The sequence below is a fragment of the Crinia signifera genome, chromosome 6, assembly GCF_055691185.1.
Source record: "Crinia signifera chromosome 6, ASM5569118v1, whole genome shotgun sequence".
Taxonomy (NCBI): domain Eukaryota; kingdom Metazoa; phylum Chordata; class Amphibia; order Anura; family Myobatrachidae; genus Crinia; species Crinia signifera.
In genome coordinates, this window is record NC_139222.1 from 118,708,816 (window position 1) to 118,726,187 (window position 17,372).

At 41.5% G+C, this 17,372-nt stretch overlaps 2 protein-coding genes across 3 annotated transcripts in view; one reads left to right on the forward strand and one right to left on the reverse strand.

The window, feature by feature from the left end:
* Positions 1 to 3: 3 nt before the first annotated feature.
* Positions 4 to 14,703, forward strand: PSMC5 (proteasome 26S subunit, ATPase 5). Its single transcript, XM_083146949.1, has 12 exons — positions 4 to 162; positions 2,735 to 2,806; positions 4,539 to 4,608; positions 5,427 to 5,524; positions 5,608 to 5,664; positions 5,750 to 5,980; positions 7,339 to 7,465; positions 7,983 to 8,173; positions 11,529 to 11,627; positions 11,842 to 11,952; positions 12,831 to 12,917; positions 13,478 to 14,703. Exons 1-12 carry the CDS (start codon positions 115 to 117, stop codon positions 13,529 to 13,531), a joined length of 1,245 nt encoding a protein of 414 aa, XP_083003075.1. The 5' UTR covers positions 4 to 114; the 3' UTR covers positions 13,532 to 14,703.
* Positions 13,978 to 17,372, reverse strand: part of SMARCD2 (SWI/SNF related BAF chromatin remodeling complex subunit D2) — a 39,234-nt gene continuing 35,839 nt past the window's right edge. For both annotated transcript variants that reach the window (XM_083146946.1, XM_083146948.1), the window contains one exon: positions 13,978 to 17,043. In XM_083146946.1, coding sequence (XP_083003072.1) covers positions 16,990 to 17,043 — 54 coding nt within the window. In that variant the 3' untranslated portion in view covers positions 13,978 to 16,989. The remainder of the gene's footprint in view (positions 17,044 to 17,372) is intronic.

A 17,372-nucleotide genomic window follows, 5' to 3' on the forward strand; every position in this document is an offset into this window, starting at 1 on the left:
GGTGGCGCTGTAGGCTGACACTGTAGCTCTTTGTGCAGCGAGCCCGGGGTGACGTCACGGCGCACAGGTTGATGCTCCCGCTTCCGGTTCTGAGTCACGGTGAGACGGGACAGAATGGCTCCGCCGGGAGAGTGCAAGATGGCGGGGGACGGGACCGAGCAGGTGATAACATGTTATGTATATGTGCAAGGGATAGCCTCAGCCGTCTCTCCCATACACATTCTGTATGCTTATTGCTACCGCCTGTGAGTGTGGCTGGGACCGGCTTGCCGGCACCGCTTTCCACCTTCATTGTCTTTGATGCAGGTAATGCTTTTGTGGCTTATGTACTAATCCTTGGATAGAGAAAAAGTAGCAGCCAATCCACTGCTTCTGCCATGGCACAGATTGTTTGAAAATGACAGGAGCTGCTTGGCTGGTACTTTATCTCTGTTCACTTTACCTTTCTCCAAAGCTTAGTACATCTCCCCCATATATCACAGGTTTTCCCTGCTGCTGTTCCTGCACGACAACAACAACCACAAGGCATACTGGGGCAGATGTATTAAGCCTGAAAAAGAGATAAAGTGGAAGGAGATAACGCACCAGCCAATCAACTCCCAACTGTCATATTTCAAACACAGCCGATTGGCTGGTGCGTTATCTCCTTCCACTTTATCTCCAGTTTATCTCTGCACCAGGCTTAATACATCTGCCCCACTGTCACCTAGGGATGTTTAACACGCTCCGGTTGAAGCCGGGGCGGCAAAACACTGCATTGACAAAAGCCGTGCCATACGCAGTAGTTAATAATGGACATGATTGTCTCCATTCACATTGGACGGTCTTGGCCTGGCCGCCCGGTTGCAGCAGGATGTCACCTCTGGAAAGGATGGCTGCTGGGCTGTGGCCATCCTGACCATTGTAAATGTCTGTGTACGGCAGCTTCTTGGCTGTGCGGGTTTTCGCCGCCCAGCATCAGCCAGAGCGTGTGAAACAGCCCTTATAGTGCCAAAAGGGGGTTTCATATTGTGCTGACAATCCTTGTCTAACAGGCTACACACCCTTATGTTTGTATGCGTGTATGTCTGCTTTACTTATAGAGATGTGTAATTGACTAAGGAGTATATAGTGGCTACATAAGGTGTGTTGTACAATGATAGGTGCTTGTTTCCTAGCACGGTGCCCACGATTTTGATCTTATTACATTTTATACAATCTTATCGCATGCAATATATCGGCATGCGATCCGATTTTTAATTGTACAAGTACCCTGATGGGTGCTTTCAATGTTAAATCCACCCCCAATATCAACGCCAACCCGAAGCGTGGCGAGCACAGCGGTACGCGTCCTCCGACCTTTTGATACCCCCACTATCCTTGTCGGCGTGGAGTTGATTTAAGATAGTGTGGCGAGCGCAGCATACTGGGTGGCGTTGACAATGGGGGTGCATTTAACATTGTAAGCACCCATTAAAAATCGCATCGCATGCCATTTGCTAGCTTGCAATGCTATGCGATATTTCATTGTACAGGCACTCCTGTTAATTTAACATGAATATCGCATCGCACGCACCACTAAGTATGGTATGCGATGGGTGCCGTGCTAGGAAACAAGTACACATAAATATTTGTTGTGTATGAATGTGTTTTAAGGTTTACATACTATGCAATATTTTAAACAATATCGCTCATAAATGTGTACACTACAAATGAACAATGTGTGCTCCCGAGCGTTGGTAACAGGACCACAACATCATCTGTCCATGCAGCTCAATTTGACTATATAGTCAATGGTCGCTGTCACAGCTCGCAGGGTCAGTATTCAACTGACCTCCTGCGCATGCCGTTTCCCCCTCGCTAGGTTTTTGTAGTGACGGGGAAACCGCGTATGCAGCCGCCATAACGGCGAGGCTCGCGGCTAAATGCAGCGGGATCCCTGCATTAGCAACCTCTGACAGTGAGGGTTTCTCCAGTGCATTGAATAGGGTGAGCGGCCGTCGTAGGGGTTAAAAGGCGAGGATCGCTTGTTTTCAGCAATCCTCGCCGTTTAACCCCTCTCCAGCCACATTGAATAAGGCCCAATGACTGCAAGTACGGTGCGGTGACCAGAGGAGGTTACTGAATGCTATCACTCAGTGTGTATGCACTATATTGTTTGAACCCCGCTGATATCGCTCGGGGAGCAAATCGCATAGTGTGTCCAACAGTGTTGCTATAATGAGAGGCTTTATAATGAAATGAAACTGCCTTTGAGATTAGCGATACTGAATTTCATATGTTTGCTCATTAGAAAAATTTGCGATCTGATACAGTAGTTAGGGAAGAGTTTTCTTCTGCTGTACAGCTGTTAATATGAAGGTTCTTACTGACTTAGGTGTATATGTCTCACAACAATGCATAATTCAGTCCAGTGCAATAAACAAAAGACTGTATTTGTAAAATGGACAATTAATATGAATTGCTTGTAGTGAAAGTCATATAAGTGGTATTTAGATTAATATAATACAGCATTATATTTGCACGTAAACACTGGTTTCCAAGCCCTGACGCATGTCACACCACCATCATCTTGTGTACTAGTATAGTCCAGACAGCATGGCTTGTTAGAAGCACACACCTCTCCACCATAAAAGTGTGTATGAGCGACATTTGGCGGAACCCTTTTGCCATTACCTTGTCTTTTATCCCTAATCGGTTATAGCTGTATTTGTCTACATTTTTGAGCCTAATCTCTCGTGTTGCTTTTTAATAGATGGATATGGACGAATCACGTGGGGGCAGTGGCCTGAGACAGTATTATTTGTCGAAGATTGAGGATCTACAGGCAAGTTTGTGTTTCATTTCTAGTAAATGCTTTAAATAGAAAAAAGAACCCAGTACAGTCATGAGGAATTAAAGCTTTTGTATTTATACTTAGGCTGTATGATGAGAGTACTGTATGTGTAAGGTGATCTTAAATATCAACTCATGACAGTTGATGTGTCTGTTTTAAGGCCCATACACATAAGCGCTGATGCGTGCTCCTGCATCATCTGCTGCTCATGTGCTGGCATTACCAGCTGACGAGTGTCAGGGTGGACGGCTTTCCATAGCGTCCTCCGAGGGAAAATCGTTAAGGTCACTAAGTGATTTTCAGCCCAGTGATTTTCCCCATTATCACTGTGCATTCACACCTAGGCAAAAACGCCCAGTGTGTATGGACCTTAACAGTACTTCTGTGACTGTAGAGAGCGAACAGGATACATGGTTTTCTACTTCATTAAGAAATGTGTTTGCATTGGGCATGGGAAAGTGACTAGCTGCTTCGTAGTACTGGGGCCATGAGTGATAATTTGACACTTTCTGTGTTGAGTTCTATGTGTATATAATTTCCTTCTACAATTCATAAATATCTGATAAATATCTGATAATTACTATCTGGCCTCTTGTATTTCTGTAGTACAGATTTTAGACTAAGTGCTACATAACACCAGGACACTAAGATGAATTAATCTGTTGTCTCAGGAAAGGCAGGCACTTTACAAACTATAGCAATGCATGGTTTACAATAATAGAGCTTGAGATATCTGACAAAGGGGCAAATGTATCAACTAGCGTTAAGTGCATAACAATGCTAGTTAACTGGCGGGATTATGTTTTTTTCAAATGTATTACTAGCAAAAAATTTCCTGTCATTATGAGATAACACATGTGTTTCGGGTAAGTATTTAGATCCTATGTGTTATTGCGGATTTAAGGCTTGCTGATCACTGATTATCCATTAGCTGTGGTAAATTGCCACAGATAATTGGATACCACTCCTAGTGGTTAGTAACGCCTACAACGTTTACTTAAATATTTGTTTCCGTAATTTGAACTTTTGTTAAATGTGGTGGTTTTTTTTTTTTCTCTTTTAGTGCCGCTATAATACTTCCTGCCTCATTAGCAAGGCGAAGCAGGAGGGGAGACTGACAAGATGTATTAACATCTTTTCAGCCGAAGCGGGGGAGCGCTAACTACCTCCTCCCGTGATGTCCCCTCCTGGAGAGAGCGCATCAGTTTACACTGATGCGCTATCTCCTCCTACTCACGCAAGATCCCCAGCGCAGCCCAGAGCCAACAGCAGGGACAGCGCTGTCCCTGCTGTTGATATAGGGCTTCGCCAGCCTGCTGCTGGCGAAGCCAATACCAGCATCCGGCGGAACAGTCAACGATGCATTCGGCCTGCTATCAATTAGATGGCAGCGCCGATATGGACAGGGGCGCATATAGCCCCTGTCATTTACTGCATGCTGGCTCCTTCATACATGGGGGAGAAGCGGTATCAGTGCATATTACGTGTGGTGATACACCTTCTCCCCCATACCACACGTTCTTACATCTGCCCCTTTGTGAGAAATTATTTCATAGACCTCACATTGAAATGGCTGTTCATAGCACAAGCAGTGAACACAATAGATAAAATAGCCAATGTACCACAGAAAGTGAAATAGCATTTTTTCCCCCGTGTATCTTTTATCTTTATTGTTTTGTTCTTGTTTTTCCCTAACTGTTATTTTTTATTTCTCCCTCTCCAGTTGGTTGTCAATGATAAAAGCCAGAATTTGAGACGTCTTCAAGCACAGAGAAATGAGCTAAATGCTAAAGGTAGTCTGGGCTTTTGAACAAACAGGACTCTACTATGTCTACATACAGGCTCTTTTATGTATCCCAAGCTCTGTAATGTTTTATGCATTATGAATGTATGCATAAGTAAGGTTCACTGTATATGCTCAAGTTCATGATGGACCCCTGAATGGTCACCGTACTTGCTTTTCTGTTTTGATCTTGTTCGTAAACCATTATGTTAAAAAGCCACTGTGTACGCATCCACTGATTTATTTATACAGTATAGCAATATAGTAAAATACAGTATAGATTAACTGCATCTTTGTTGCTTTCTCAATTATAATGTAAAGAGGAACACTGGATTTTCTCTGTAAAATGTATTATCTTGTCCAATCCTAATGAAGAACACTTGTGCTTATTTTATCAAACTAAAGGTGCCCATACACTGAGGCGGTTTGCTCCGATTTCTGCCGATTGTGACCAATCGGCCCGTTAAATCGGACCAAATTGCCTCTCCCTGACATGCAGTCGAGACCACCCTTTCTGGGACCTCCCATCACAATGGATCGTATGCGTCCCTGCAGCCGGGAAGGTCCCGGCGGCTTGCAGGGTATCGGGTGTCCGAACACTGCTGCAAGACGTCGCAGCAGTGTATGGGCACCTTAAGTCTACCCAGGAGGCAGCTTTTTTTCATGGCTCATTCTCAGTTTAAAAATACTACATGCCCAGGACAGAACAACCCGCTGCTATAAGACCATTTTGAGGGATAAAATGGGTTTGACTTTTTCATGTGTTCTGTTTAGTATGAACTGTCCATATAAAGTATCTGGTACAAAAGATGTATGTGCTTTGTTTAGTGCGTCTCCTGCGTGAAGAACTGCAGTTACTGCAGGAACAGGGTTCCTATGTTGGGGAGGTAGTCAGAGCCATGGATAAGAAAAAGGTGCTGGTTAAGGTGAGTGGCATTATGCTTGCGTTGTGATGTGTAAGTGCTGCTCTGTATGGACTCTCCATGTAACTATATTACTGGTCTTCTAGGTCCATCCAGAAGGAAAGTTTGTTGTGGATATTGATAAGAATATTGATATAAATGATGTAAGTATTCTATGGCAAAGCTTGTACTTTGGTTCTGTAACTTGTGTTGAAATATTCATGGTTACTAAATTACTCTACTACTTAGGTGACTCCAAATTGCAGAGTTGCTCTGAGGAATGACAGTTACACCCTGCATAAAATCCTACCTAATAAGGTGGACCCGCTGGTGTCGTTGATGATGGTGGAGAAGGTTCCAGACTCCACGTATGAGATGATTGGTGGTTTGGACAAGCAAATCAAAGAAATTAAGGAAGTTATTGAGCTTCCAGTCAAACACCCAGAGCTTTTTGAGGCATTGGGGATTGCACAGCCAAAGGTTAGACATGCTTGTTAAATGTTGTAATTGTCATTGTCTGGCACTATTTGAAAAATATCTGAGCTTTTAAAATGGCCTAGATCAGTGGTAGCCAACCCTAGCCCTCGCGAGCTACCAACAGTGCACATTTTCCAGACAACCTAGCTGCTGCACAGCTGCACTCAATCACTGACACATTTTAAAAGATACACAGATGGAGCTAATTAGCTCACTTGTGATTCTGTGAGGAGATCTGCAAAACATGCACTGTTGGTAGCTCTCGAGGACTAGGGTTGGCTACCCCAGGCCTAGATAGTGCATTGTATAGACTGAACCAATATCAATATCCAGCCTCTATAGGTTAAGTGGGCTCATTTTTTTTATTGTTCTTTTAATAGACTGAATACTGGTTTAGCTCAGACTGGCTGCTTCTGCACTGTGGGGTTTATTTACTAAGATGGGAGTTCTATTAAACATGGGATGTTGCTATGGGCAACTAATCAGAATCTACTTATTTATTTAGCACCTTCTAGAAGATAATAAATAGAATCTTATTTGTTGCCAATAGCAACATCCCATCTTCACTAGAACTCCCTTCTGAGTAACTAAACCCCACTGTAGGTAATGGTTAAACATTTTTTTTGGGGGGGGGGGGGGGGGGGGGGGGCGTTCTGTTTCCACATTTAGGGCTAAGAGATTGCTGTAACCAGATCTGCAATATGATGGGCACTAAAAATCCCGAAAGCTGCAAATCTGACTAAATTCCATAGCAAAACATTGGCAATTTGAGCTTGTTGTATTATCTGTAGTAGGTTAAACAAACTTCAATTTACACCTTTCAACAATGTCTGAACTTCCATAGAAAGATGTGCTCTGGTTTTGGAGAGTGGATGTGGTCTTTAATAAGAAGTAATCATTGAATCATAAAATTCTGTATACTGCAATTATTTTGTAGATTTTCACAAATGTATAAGTGCATGGGCTGCATTCAGTAGCTACTTTTCTTAAGTTTACTCCACACAAAACAGAACTATCAAATACTGATCCCAGTAAATTACATTTCTGAAGTATGGCAGCCAGTCACTTTTTGGGTGCCCTAACAGATGTGCATAGTAATGGCTTGTACCTAGAGGTATGATATTCTTGTTCATTGGCCTGTTTCAGTGTAAAAAGTCTGCATTTTTGAGCACATGCAAAACACCTTGGAGACGTAGTAGCGTTCCGCACCTTCGTACAGAGTTAGCCATGCTCATCATTGCCGTGCCCACCACCACGTGCGAATACAACATTTTTGTGCTTTTTTTTTTTAAAAATATGATTTATATAGGTTTTCCAGTTTACATGTTGAAATTATTTATTAAGAATTCTCTTTCCTACAGGGCGTGCTACTTTATGGACCCCCAGGTACTGGGAAGACACTACTGGCTCGTGCTGTCGCCCATCACACAGATTGCACGTTTATCCGCGTGTCTGGATCTGAACTTGTGCAAAAGTTTATTGGGGAAGGTCCGTTCTAAATACATTTGTTTCATGAATTATGTAAAGTTTCCTGCCAAATCTTTTGGCCGTATTCAAATGTTTGCACTGCCAACAGCCACTACAGGGCACCCAACTGAGCCATTCAAATGACTCTGTTCGGTGCATCTGGCTGCTGATACCTCCAGGTGGCGAGCTAGTCAGCCATTGGAGTGCTCAAACTGGACTTTTTGTGGGATTCACATTAGTTTGGTCAGGTTTAGCCACTATGGATGGCTAAACCTGACCTTAATGAGCGCGATTTGCTTGAAAACAATTATCAATTGAATATTGCCTCGCAATCTTCCGTCGCTTTAGAAATAGGGTGCAATATGATAATTACATAAATTGCTCAATGTACAGTGAGAGTGTTAATTGCGTTTTGCAGTAAGAAACTCTTCAAAACATACTGCTATGATAAAAGATGTATGGAGAATTTTATGTATATGGCAATATTTTAGTGTGATTACCAAATCTTTGTACACTAAACAATGTTGCACATTTCTAGGTGCCCGCATGGTGCGAGAACTTTTCGTCATGGCTCGTGAACATGCTCCTTCCATTATCTTCATGGATGAGATTGATTCTATTGGATCCTCCCGTTTGGAAGGAGGTTCTGGGGGAGATAGCGAGGTCCAGCGTACAATGCTTGAGTTGCTGAACCAGCTGGATGGCTTTGAGGCTACAAAAAACATTAAGGTAGGAGCAGAATAACCGGTAGCCTGCTTTTTTAAAATTGATTAAATGACAAGTTAACCAAAACCTAGACCAACCAAAACGGGCCAGTTCGGCTTCCTCTGACTTCCTATCCACGCTTGTTGCAAACTGCAGATGCTATCCATAGGTATGTGATCTATAATGGATAGTGTACTTTAGAGTTTTTATTTCTCTATCCCCAGTATATTCTGCAATAAATAGACCAAGAAAATACTAAAACATACTTGAAACATTAAGTGAAAAAGCTGACGAGTTTACTCATGTCAGTTGTTCCTCTTGAACCATTTGGTGTTAAACTTTTCTTGTGTAGAATTTGCAGCTGCCTACCCCATACTGCAGTATTTTGTGTGGTCAAACGCTGTACACATAGTGGTCAGCTCTGTTTGTATAATACACTATTGGTGTTGCCAGGTGCTAAATAAATACCCAGTAACTGGGCACAGTTTACTTCTAACTTTTTTATAGCCCATATTTTGAGACTGACAGTACAGAGGATTTTATTCCTTGGGGACTGAAAGTCTGTTATGCTGGTTTATGTACTTCCCCCACAGTAGTAAATTACAGTGATGCTCACTCCTCCCAAACAGCTTTGTACCCATTTAGTACAGTGTAAACATAATAGACATTGTTCAGGAGCTTGCATACCCTATACAGGAGCAACTCTGTTTTCGAAGTGCCTCAGGAGCAGAACATACTTTTCAGTGGTGCTGTGCTCTTACAGTAAACTAAGGTGTGTACACATGGTGCGGTTCTCTTTTAATTCGATCAGGATTGAATCGCACCACAAGAAAAACACAACTGATTTTGACTATATAGTACAGATTAGTACTGTATTGTCATGACTGCACAGTTTATTTGCCCGCTTGATCCCGATCTAGTGGGTGCGTGCATCGGTTTTGAATCGAATGTGGCATTGTACATGTTTAATTCAGACTAACTTTATATTTGATTTGGACTATATAGTCCAGATCGAATAGAAAGTGACCCTGATTCGCACTCTGTGTAGACAGCATTGTATTTCATTTGTATTCCTTTCTTCTGCTGCCAATGCCAGCCATACCACTATTTTGGCAGATTTATATCTTGAGTGAGTAGAATGAAGGGTGACGTGTGATTCCTCTAATCTCACTGCTCTGTAGAAGGGAGCTGATAGTGAGAGTCCTATGGTTCTGCTGCTGCCACAATGAGCAGACAGCGTTGTCTGGAGCAGTGGTTCAGCAAACCGGTGCCTACGTTAAGCTGTCAAAGCAGATCCTTTTGCTGCTACTAAGGGACATATGAAGGTCTGACCATCGGTCTCCTCACTGGGCAAGCTTACAGCTTTTTATTTTTGTTCATATTAAGCACAAGTTTGTGTATACAATAAGTGGGGGAGCTTTAGCTCAAAAATGGATTCTCATCCTAAAGCTGAGACGACACTGAAGCATAGCAGTGGTTCCCCTATGCTAGGCATGTCCAAAATATGGCCCTCCAGCTGTTGTGAAGTCCCATCATGCCTTGCCACAGTTTTGCTATTAGGAAATGCTAAAACTATGGTAAGGCATGCTGGGATGTGTAGTTTCACAACAGCCGGAGGGCCACAGTTTGGACATGCCTGCCCTATGCTGATCTGGCAAAACCTGCCTGAGTGAAGTAAATTGCAGATAATAAAATCACTGCCTGGTGGCAAGCAGAAATGGCGTCTTAAGGGCCCCATACATCAGCAATTAATTGTGACAATTTTCAGATATGGAGATGGTTGCAACAATTTATTTTTTATGTGTGGGCATTCCCAATTCATCATCTTCATCTATTTACATTATGAACTGCTGAAATGACAATCGATTGGGCAATTTCCAGATATGAAGATGCAATCTTTAGATGGAAAAATCTGCCGATCACTGAAATAAATCTATAATGTGTGGGCAAAGTCAGATAGATTGTAGAATCCATTTATCTGGCCAAAAAATCCCTGGATCTGGAAATCCATTAATTGTGATTGCTGATGTATGGGGCCCATTAGTCACTAGGCCGCATCAGGAGAGACTGCTGATTTAATTTGTATGCAACCGAGTCTGTATACAAAGCACAACAGAACTTGGAATGGAAAAAAGCCAGTTATTGCATCATAGCACTTTTTATGCAGTTACTTACAGAACTATCCGTGTTCAAACTTGCTGTGCCATGGCCGCTCATACCTGTTTGGTGCATTAATGTGTGCAATTCACAATGTCTGTAAGTTGCACACATATAAAATTGTCGACTAAGATGCATTTTCAAGTAAAAAGCCCCCAAAAAGATAGGAGCTGGCAGTCTTGCCAAAAATTCCACTCCAAAATGCGCAGTTTGAGCCTCGATCAACAATATAGTAGAGACGCTCATCGTCTGCTGGTCCACTCTGCCAATCCCTCCGTTGGTTGCCTGTATTTTACCGTATTCAATATAAAATACGGTACTTGTTTACTAGCACGGCGACCATCGGGTACCATCGCTTAACTTAAGGTATGCGTAAAATACTTCTACTCGCATATAAAACTATTAGCCATACTTCACCAGTATATATCTCTTTACTTATCACAAAATATCTCCCATCTCAACCACTCTGCTCTGCACAAGATCTGTGCCTCTTCTGCACGGATCACTAGCTCCCATTCATTATTACAGGACTTTCATCGGGCTGCTCCCACCCTATGGAATGAATGCCCTTCCACGCACAATACGACACTCTACTAGCCTCCAAACTTTCAAGCGTTCCCTGAAAACTCACCTCTTCAGACATGCCTATCATTTAAGTACAACACGTATAACCCTCTGAGATACTTATGTATTATATAGCTTCCCTTCTGGACCTACAAGCTATGCTATTACTGGTGCCTGTCCTTGTGTTTCCCTCCTATGTCCCTATAGATGGTACGTTTGAAGCAGGGCCCTCCAACCTCTATGTCTGTCTGTTACCCAGTTTTTCATCACTGTCTACAATTGTAAAGCTCAATGGAAACTGTAAATAAATTGTGTAATTGTTAGCATTACTGCCTCTCTGCACCTAGGTTATGTGTTCTTTTCCCTCCTTGGCCCCATGTTTGACATTTTTGCTTCCCAAGGGGTCAAAGTAGAACTAATTTTCTCCTGGATAGTGTTGAGCTCAGCCTTCTGGGATACTTTCTTCAAGTGTCCAAACATGGTTTCCACCTTCATATGATTCCATGGTCTCCCAATGTAGCTTGAGCAACTATGGACCACAGGTTTTCAAATAAATGAATAGTAACTATTCATTTCTCATTTCTTCTGTAATTATTAAATGTCCTGGTTGAATTCAAAGTGGTTTTCTTCCTGGCCTAAAAGCTCTCTTACTACACAGGTCATCATGGCAACCAACAGAATTGATATATTGGACTCTGCCTTACTGCGGCCTGGACGTATCGACAGAAAGATCGAGTTCCCTCCTCCTAATGAAGAGGTAATTAATGCACCAAAGGCTTAAACCAATGATATCCCCCTCCCTCCCCATTTTTCAGTTCAATCAGAGCCTCAAGCTTTTTTATTACTACTGTTTTTGTACTGTACTTGTCTGCAGAAGTGCCGATTATTAGTTACTAGTTGCATGAAGGAGCAATTTGACATCAATGATGTAATTCGTCCTGGTACATTTTACTGATATGTCCTTCATGCAGGCACGTTTGGACATCCTTAAAATCCATTCCCGTAAAATGAATCTGACTCGAGGGATAAACCTGCGTAAAATTGCTGAGCTGATGCCTGGAGCTTCAGGAGCAGAAGTGAAGGTAAGTGTCCTGTGATTCATGTGAAGATGCTGTCTTGCAGCTGAGACTGCTTATGGTGACGTGTCTCTACATTTGGGCCAGCACCCAGATCCTTGCAGATGACATTAACGGGGAGCAGATGGATGTTTTTAACTCTGCAGCATTTGGCTCATCCCCTGCTCATAGTCCCAGGACACAGCCCGATCACTGGGAACCAGATGTGGAAAGCATTGCAAAATCCTTTTACCCCCTGCTCATCTCTGCATTTATTTAACGCCAGTTTCCAAATCTTACACCAAGACCACATTTGGGAATTGCTGCAGTTTACATATTTTTAGTGGGAATTTTAGAACTGTTCTCCTCTGAGCACTGATTCTCTTGTGTATGTTGCCTTTAATTTCTTTCCAAGCCTTTGTACTGCAGGGAGTTCTGCAGCATTAAAGTGACCTTGCTATAATTAATAGCAGGCTGAAATTCTCTGACATGAATCCGCTTCTCTTCTAATATGACATTGCCCGTGTTAATTCATTACTTTTAAGATACATCTGTATTTGTAGAACTTGGTCTTCATGATCAACTTCTAAACCTCTTTTTATCTTCAACTAACAATAACAGAAGTGGAACCGTTATTTATTGTGCCCTGAAATTACTTACTGCATTCATTTAAAATCAAAATAAACAATTGTTTTTTAGGGGATACTTTTGGTATTTAAAAAGTCTGGGGATTTTATGTTTTTATTATCTAAACATTTTTGCAGTTTTAATCTGGTGTCAAGCCAGTTACCTGGAGCAAATGCAAAAGTTTTTTTTTATTTAGTTGCATACATCTTGCATTTGTCATATCCTATCTACCACTCTGATCTGTGCTACAGTAACATGTAATACTAATGTTATTACAGGGTGTGTGTACGGAGGCTGGGATGTATGCCTTGCGTGAGAGGAGGGTACATGTTACTCAGGAAGACTTTGAAATGGCTGTTGCAAAGGTAAGATTATTACTCCTGCTGATATATTTGGTTACCCTGGCAAATAAGGGGGAATGTGCATGCAGGATTTCTGGGTTGTTGGTTTGGTTGCCTATGAGGATTCATAGACTGAACTATTCTAAACCATAGTCTTATTATTAAAATCTTTTCATATAGAAAACCACAAACCATTGGGTTGTTATTGAACTATTCACAATTTGAAACAACTGTGTTTAAATATGGACAACAGCCACACACTTTTTCTGTTTTTGTAAAGGACATGAGAGGTTTCATGACACCACATCAGCTGACTTACTCAGGCCAACTGAATTTAGTTCAGTTTTACTTATGGTGCAATTATCAGAAGAGTTGATCTCCATAGCTGTCCTGAATGGACGATCTCCCTAAGAACTTTATGGCAGGGTTTATGTTTTAAAGTAGTCAATCTTGAAGTATAGAGGCAAGCACCCAGTGTGTCTCCAGCTGTTATGACATTGCATTAGCTACAGAGCCATTGGTTGTCTAAGCCTGTTGCAACCTTTATTCTTTGATCTAAGATGTCCAATCTGTGTCGTTTCCAGGTGATGCAGAAAGACAGTGAGAAGAACATGTCTATAAAGAAATTGTGGAAGTGAATATGCAGAAAACTCCTCCTACAAGCGGTCTGCTGTCATGTTGTGTGTACAGCTGCTGCCAGCGTTTACCATCTCTCAGCCTCCCCTTGTGTCAGTCATAGCACTACAGGGCACACACTGCTATTTGGGGGAACTGCGCTGTCATTGTCACCACCATATTGTAAACTTCAGGCAAACAGGAGGAGCTTTTTCACACATTGAGATGGTTGCCAATTCCAACTTTAATGAACACATAATTGGTTGTTGATCTCATCCCCCTTGCATGTGTTTTGAAGCCCTTATTCAATATACAGGATGTGTGAATGAGCACTTGGGTATGGCTGAAGCAGCAAGTAAGTGAGAGCTGTAGTATATATCTTTTCAGTTACTAGAGAACTGATACCATATTTGTTTTTTGTAATATTGAAGTTGAATATCTCCGCTCTGTTTTTAATAAAGAACAGAACAAATTAAAAAAAAGCGTTTTATTTATTAACCAGTTAACAGTTTTGCATACAACAAAGAAATATTCACTATTGCTATACATTTAGATCCCACTCCCATAGTTTTGTAGATGTAAACTGCACATCACTTGAAGACCATACATACACCTACTGCAGCCATTTAAATGTTTGCCCCCTCACAAAATGAAAGTGAAATTAGAGTCAATGCTCCACAGTGATTAGTGATGTCACCACTTTCTTGTGGAGAGAAGAGGCTGCAATCTAATGACCCTTGACTTCGCCAACAATATGGATGCATGCATTGTATTGTTGTAAACTGGCACACAAAAGGCTCATACACACTTGGAGAATTTTGAACTGAAAGCAGCTCACTTTTACCATTGCAGCTCAATAGCCGCCAAGTGGTGAATGCTGATGCGCGCTCCCGCATCATTGCTGGCCACTGCTGTTGGATGGCATTCCATAGTATCCGGCTTTGCAAAGCCATCCACCCCTGTGAAAACTGTGCGGATGGGCAAAAATCGCTTAGTGTGTATGCACTGAGCGATTTTCAGCCCATCGATTTTTGCCATCATCGCCCAGTTTAAAGTAACCAAACTTTCATGGGCCACAAGCAGACTTTGGTAGGTATATACTAAAATTCAAATATCTGCTATCATCTACGACTTGTATCTTTTAAAAACTTGGCATAAAAGAACATTCCTGGTTATAGTGGTATTATAAAAAGATTATAAAACATATTTGATTTCCTTGTACGTAAACAAATGAGTCTCCGTTTACTCTGCATAATGACGTTCATTATGGTTCACAAAGTAGATAGACCTTTTTTGCCTATTTAAATTATGTTTAGTCCACATACTATACAAAAGCAGGGGCAATGACACAAACTACTGTGCTTGTACACCATTCGCTTTAATTCAAAACGGCTCTAAACTTTCTTTACAATTCTGCACCTAGAATAAATTTGAAAGATCTGTTTTTATTGCTGCTTTTTCATGGCTGGCTGTTGTAGTCACTTTATAAGGTGCACAGTGATAGGATAACCCAGGCATGGACAAACTATGGCCCTCCAGGTGTTGCGAAACTACAAGTCTCATCATGCCTTGCCACAGTTTTGCTATTCAGGAATGGTAAAATTATGGCAAGGCATGCTTGGATGTGTAGTTTCACAACAGCTGGAGGGTCCAATTTTGGCCATGCCTGGGATAAGCTGTTGCAATCTCATCCCTCACTGGAAACCAGTGAGCGCAGATCATTCTGTAAGCTCTAAATGTAAGTAGCCAGCCCTTACCTCTCCCATGCACCTCAAGAGAAGTAGAAGAAAAATTCTCTTGTACTCATGGAGAGATTGGATCTTGGTGACCTCAGATAATGGGAATACTTTTCTTGAAGATGAACATGCTGACGTGTGGCCTAGAAGTAATCATGATGCCCCAATATTAACAAAGACTCTATCTGTATATTAACTAACTTGGTTGAATGACTGCAATCAAGCTGAATGCAGCCATCTTCTAAATGCATAGCCTGTTCCAGCCTAGACCAAGAGTGAATGCATTATCTCTTGGCTGATTGTGGTATCTTAAATTACATTAAAGCTTTTGCACACAATTGTCTCCTGCATCATAACTATATATAATAAGACCATCTGCAGAAACATTGGCAAGCCCACATAGGCTTCATATTTGGTCCAAACAAATGGATTTGGTCCTGCACATAATCAATAGGACACACCCTGAGAAATGAATTCTATGGCTCCATATTGCAAAGCAAATTCACAGCATCCCCCTCCTATGCACCTTCCTTGTGCTAAAAAGGGGTACAGTTTTTATACTGTACATAGGAAATGCTTACACAATGGACCAGCAGAGGGAGACAATATAGTGTTGTAGACCTCACTGCTGGTGACTTGTAGAAAAATTAGTGCAAAGATTTGTATTTATAAGATTTGTATATTATGGTATATAACTGAGGAAAAATTTAACCCCACCATGTTTTTCCCTGAAGCTTTCAACCCCCCACCAGTGCAAATAAAACGTTTGCATATAGAACACACAAATGAACATAGAACTATTACTTTCATATGCTGACTGGAATGCTGTTTGTTTTTTGTTAGTAATTTACACTGCAATTCGCTGGGATTATCACAGGGAGTTTCCTGAGATTTTGTTAAAAGGACAAAGTTTTGTGGTGATTGTTTACCAGGAATTGGCAAACTACTGAAATTGCCACTTTAGGCACTGCAGCAGATGAAACATACACAGATGTGTGTAATCCTAAAAAAAAACGTATTTTGTAACTTGCCATCACCCCTCTCTAACAGTGCATGTTTTGTGGCTCTCCTCCCAGGTGTAGATTACATTGTAAGGACAAAAAAAATGTTCTCCTTTCCTGAGACGAGTGTATAGAACTAAGGGGTCATTCAAATAGTCTGTCTGTAACAAATGCATTGACAGTGTTTTGTAAAAAAAAAAAAAAAAAAAGACATTGGAAAGTTTCCTATGCCAGCACACCACTCCCTTGACGCTGCAATGCACCAGGAACACTGCATTCAGGGTTTAAAGTCCTTTTAACTTAAAAGTACCGCAAATAAATGATATTCAGGACAAACTGAAATGCAGAATAGATGTCTCCCGCTGCTCATTAGATCTTTACTTCATTTTCTCAGTAATAGATCTCAACAACACATGGGTGACATCAGATTATGCAGCTTTGTTGAGCTGCAGATCCCATCATGCTCTAAACGCTCAACTTTTATATTTAATAACAAGGTAAACATAAACCAATCAGATTGTAGTCTGATAAATGCGAATGTCTGGCTGATTAGACATATTTTCACTGTGTTTTTAGTTTATATTTTCATTTGCATTTTTTTAACACAGGAAAATAAAACCATTTCTATTGTACCTGAGAGCTAATGCACAGCGATACTAAACTAGGTTGTACAACATTCTAGATATAACATTTTCACAATAGTAAGGCACATGGAATGTAAGAACAAGCTGCTCTGTAACGCGATTAGGTCAGTCGTATTCCCAGGACCTGTTCTAGCTCTTGTCTCCGTTGCTGGACCTAGAATGCAAAAGAGGAGAGTAAAAATAGCATTCTATCATCTGACCTGTTAGAAAAGGATGTATTTGAGGATAGTCTCTGCAAAAAGAGACGAGTAATGGGCCTTACATGTAGAAACCCTGCTGAGAGTTCTAAGAGATGCTAGATCGCTCAGAACGATCACTCAGCACATGGCGATGTGCCGAGCGCTCTGTCAGGGCCAGTGTTCTCTGCTGCGAACCCTGACCCGGCGATTAACTTGCCCCATAAGTTCATTCAACAAACTGCAAACCTCTCCAGAAATCTATTAGAACCAGACTAAAGGGGTGTACACACGCTTCGATTTTGAC

Bases quoted from the DNA above. Each gene is read 5' to 3' on its own strand.
- PSMC5 (XM_083146949.1), top strand. From the start codon at position 115: ATGGCTCCGCCGGGAGAGTGCAAGATGGCGGGGGACGGGACCGAGCAG. The intron at 8,174-11,528 runs GTAGGAGCAGAA...CTTACTACACAG, and splicing joins AGGCTACAAAAAACATTAAG to GTCATCATGGCAACCAACAG. The intron at 11,953-12,830 runs GTAAGTGTCCTG...ATGTTATTACAG, and splicing joins CTTCAGGAGCAGAAGTGAAG to GGTGTGTGTACGGAGGCTGG.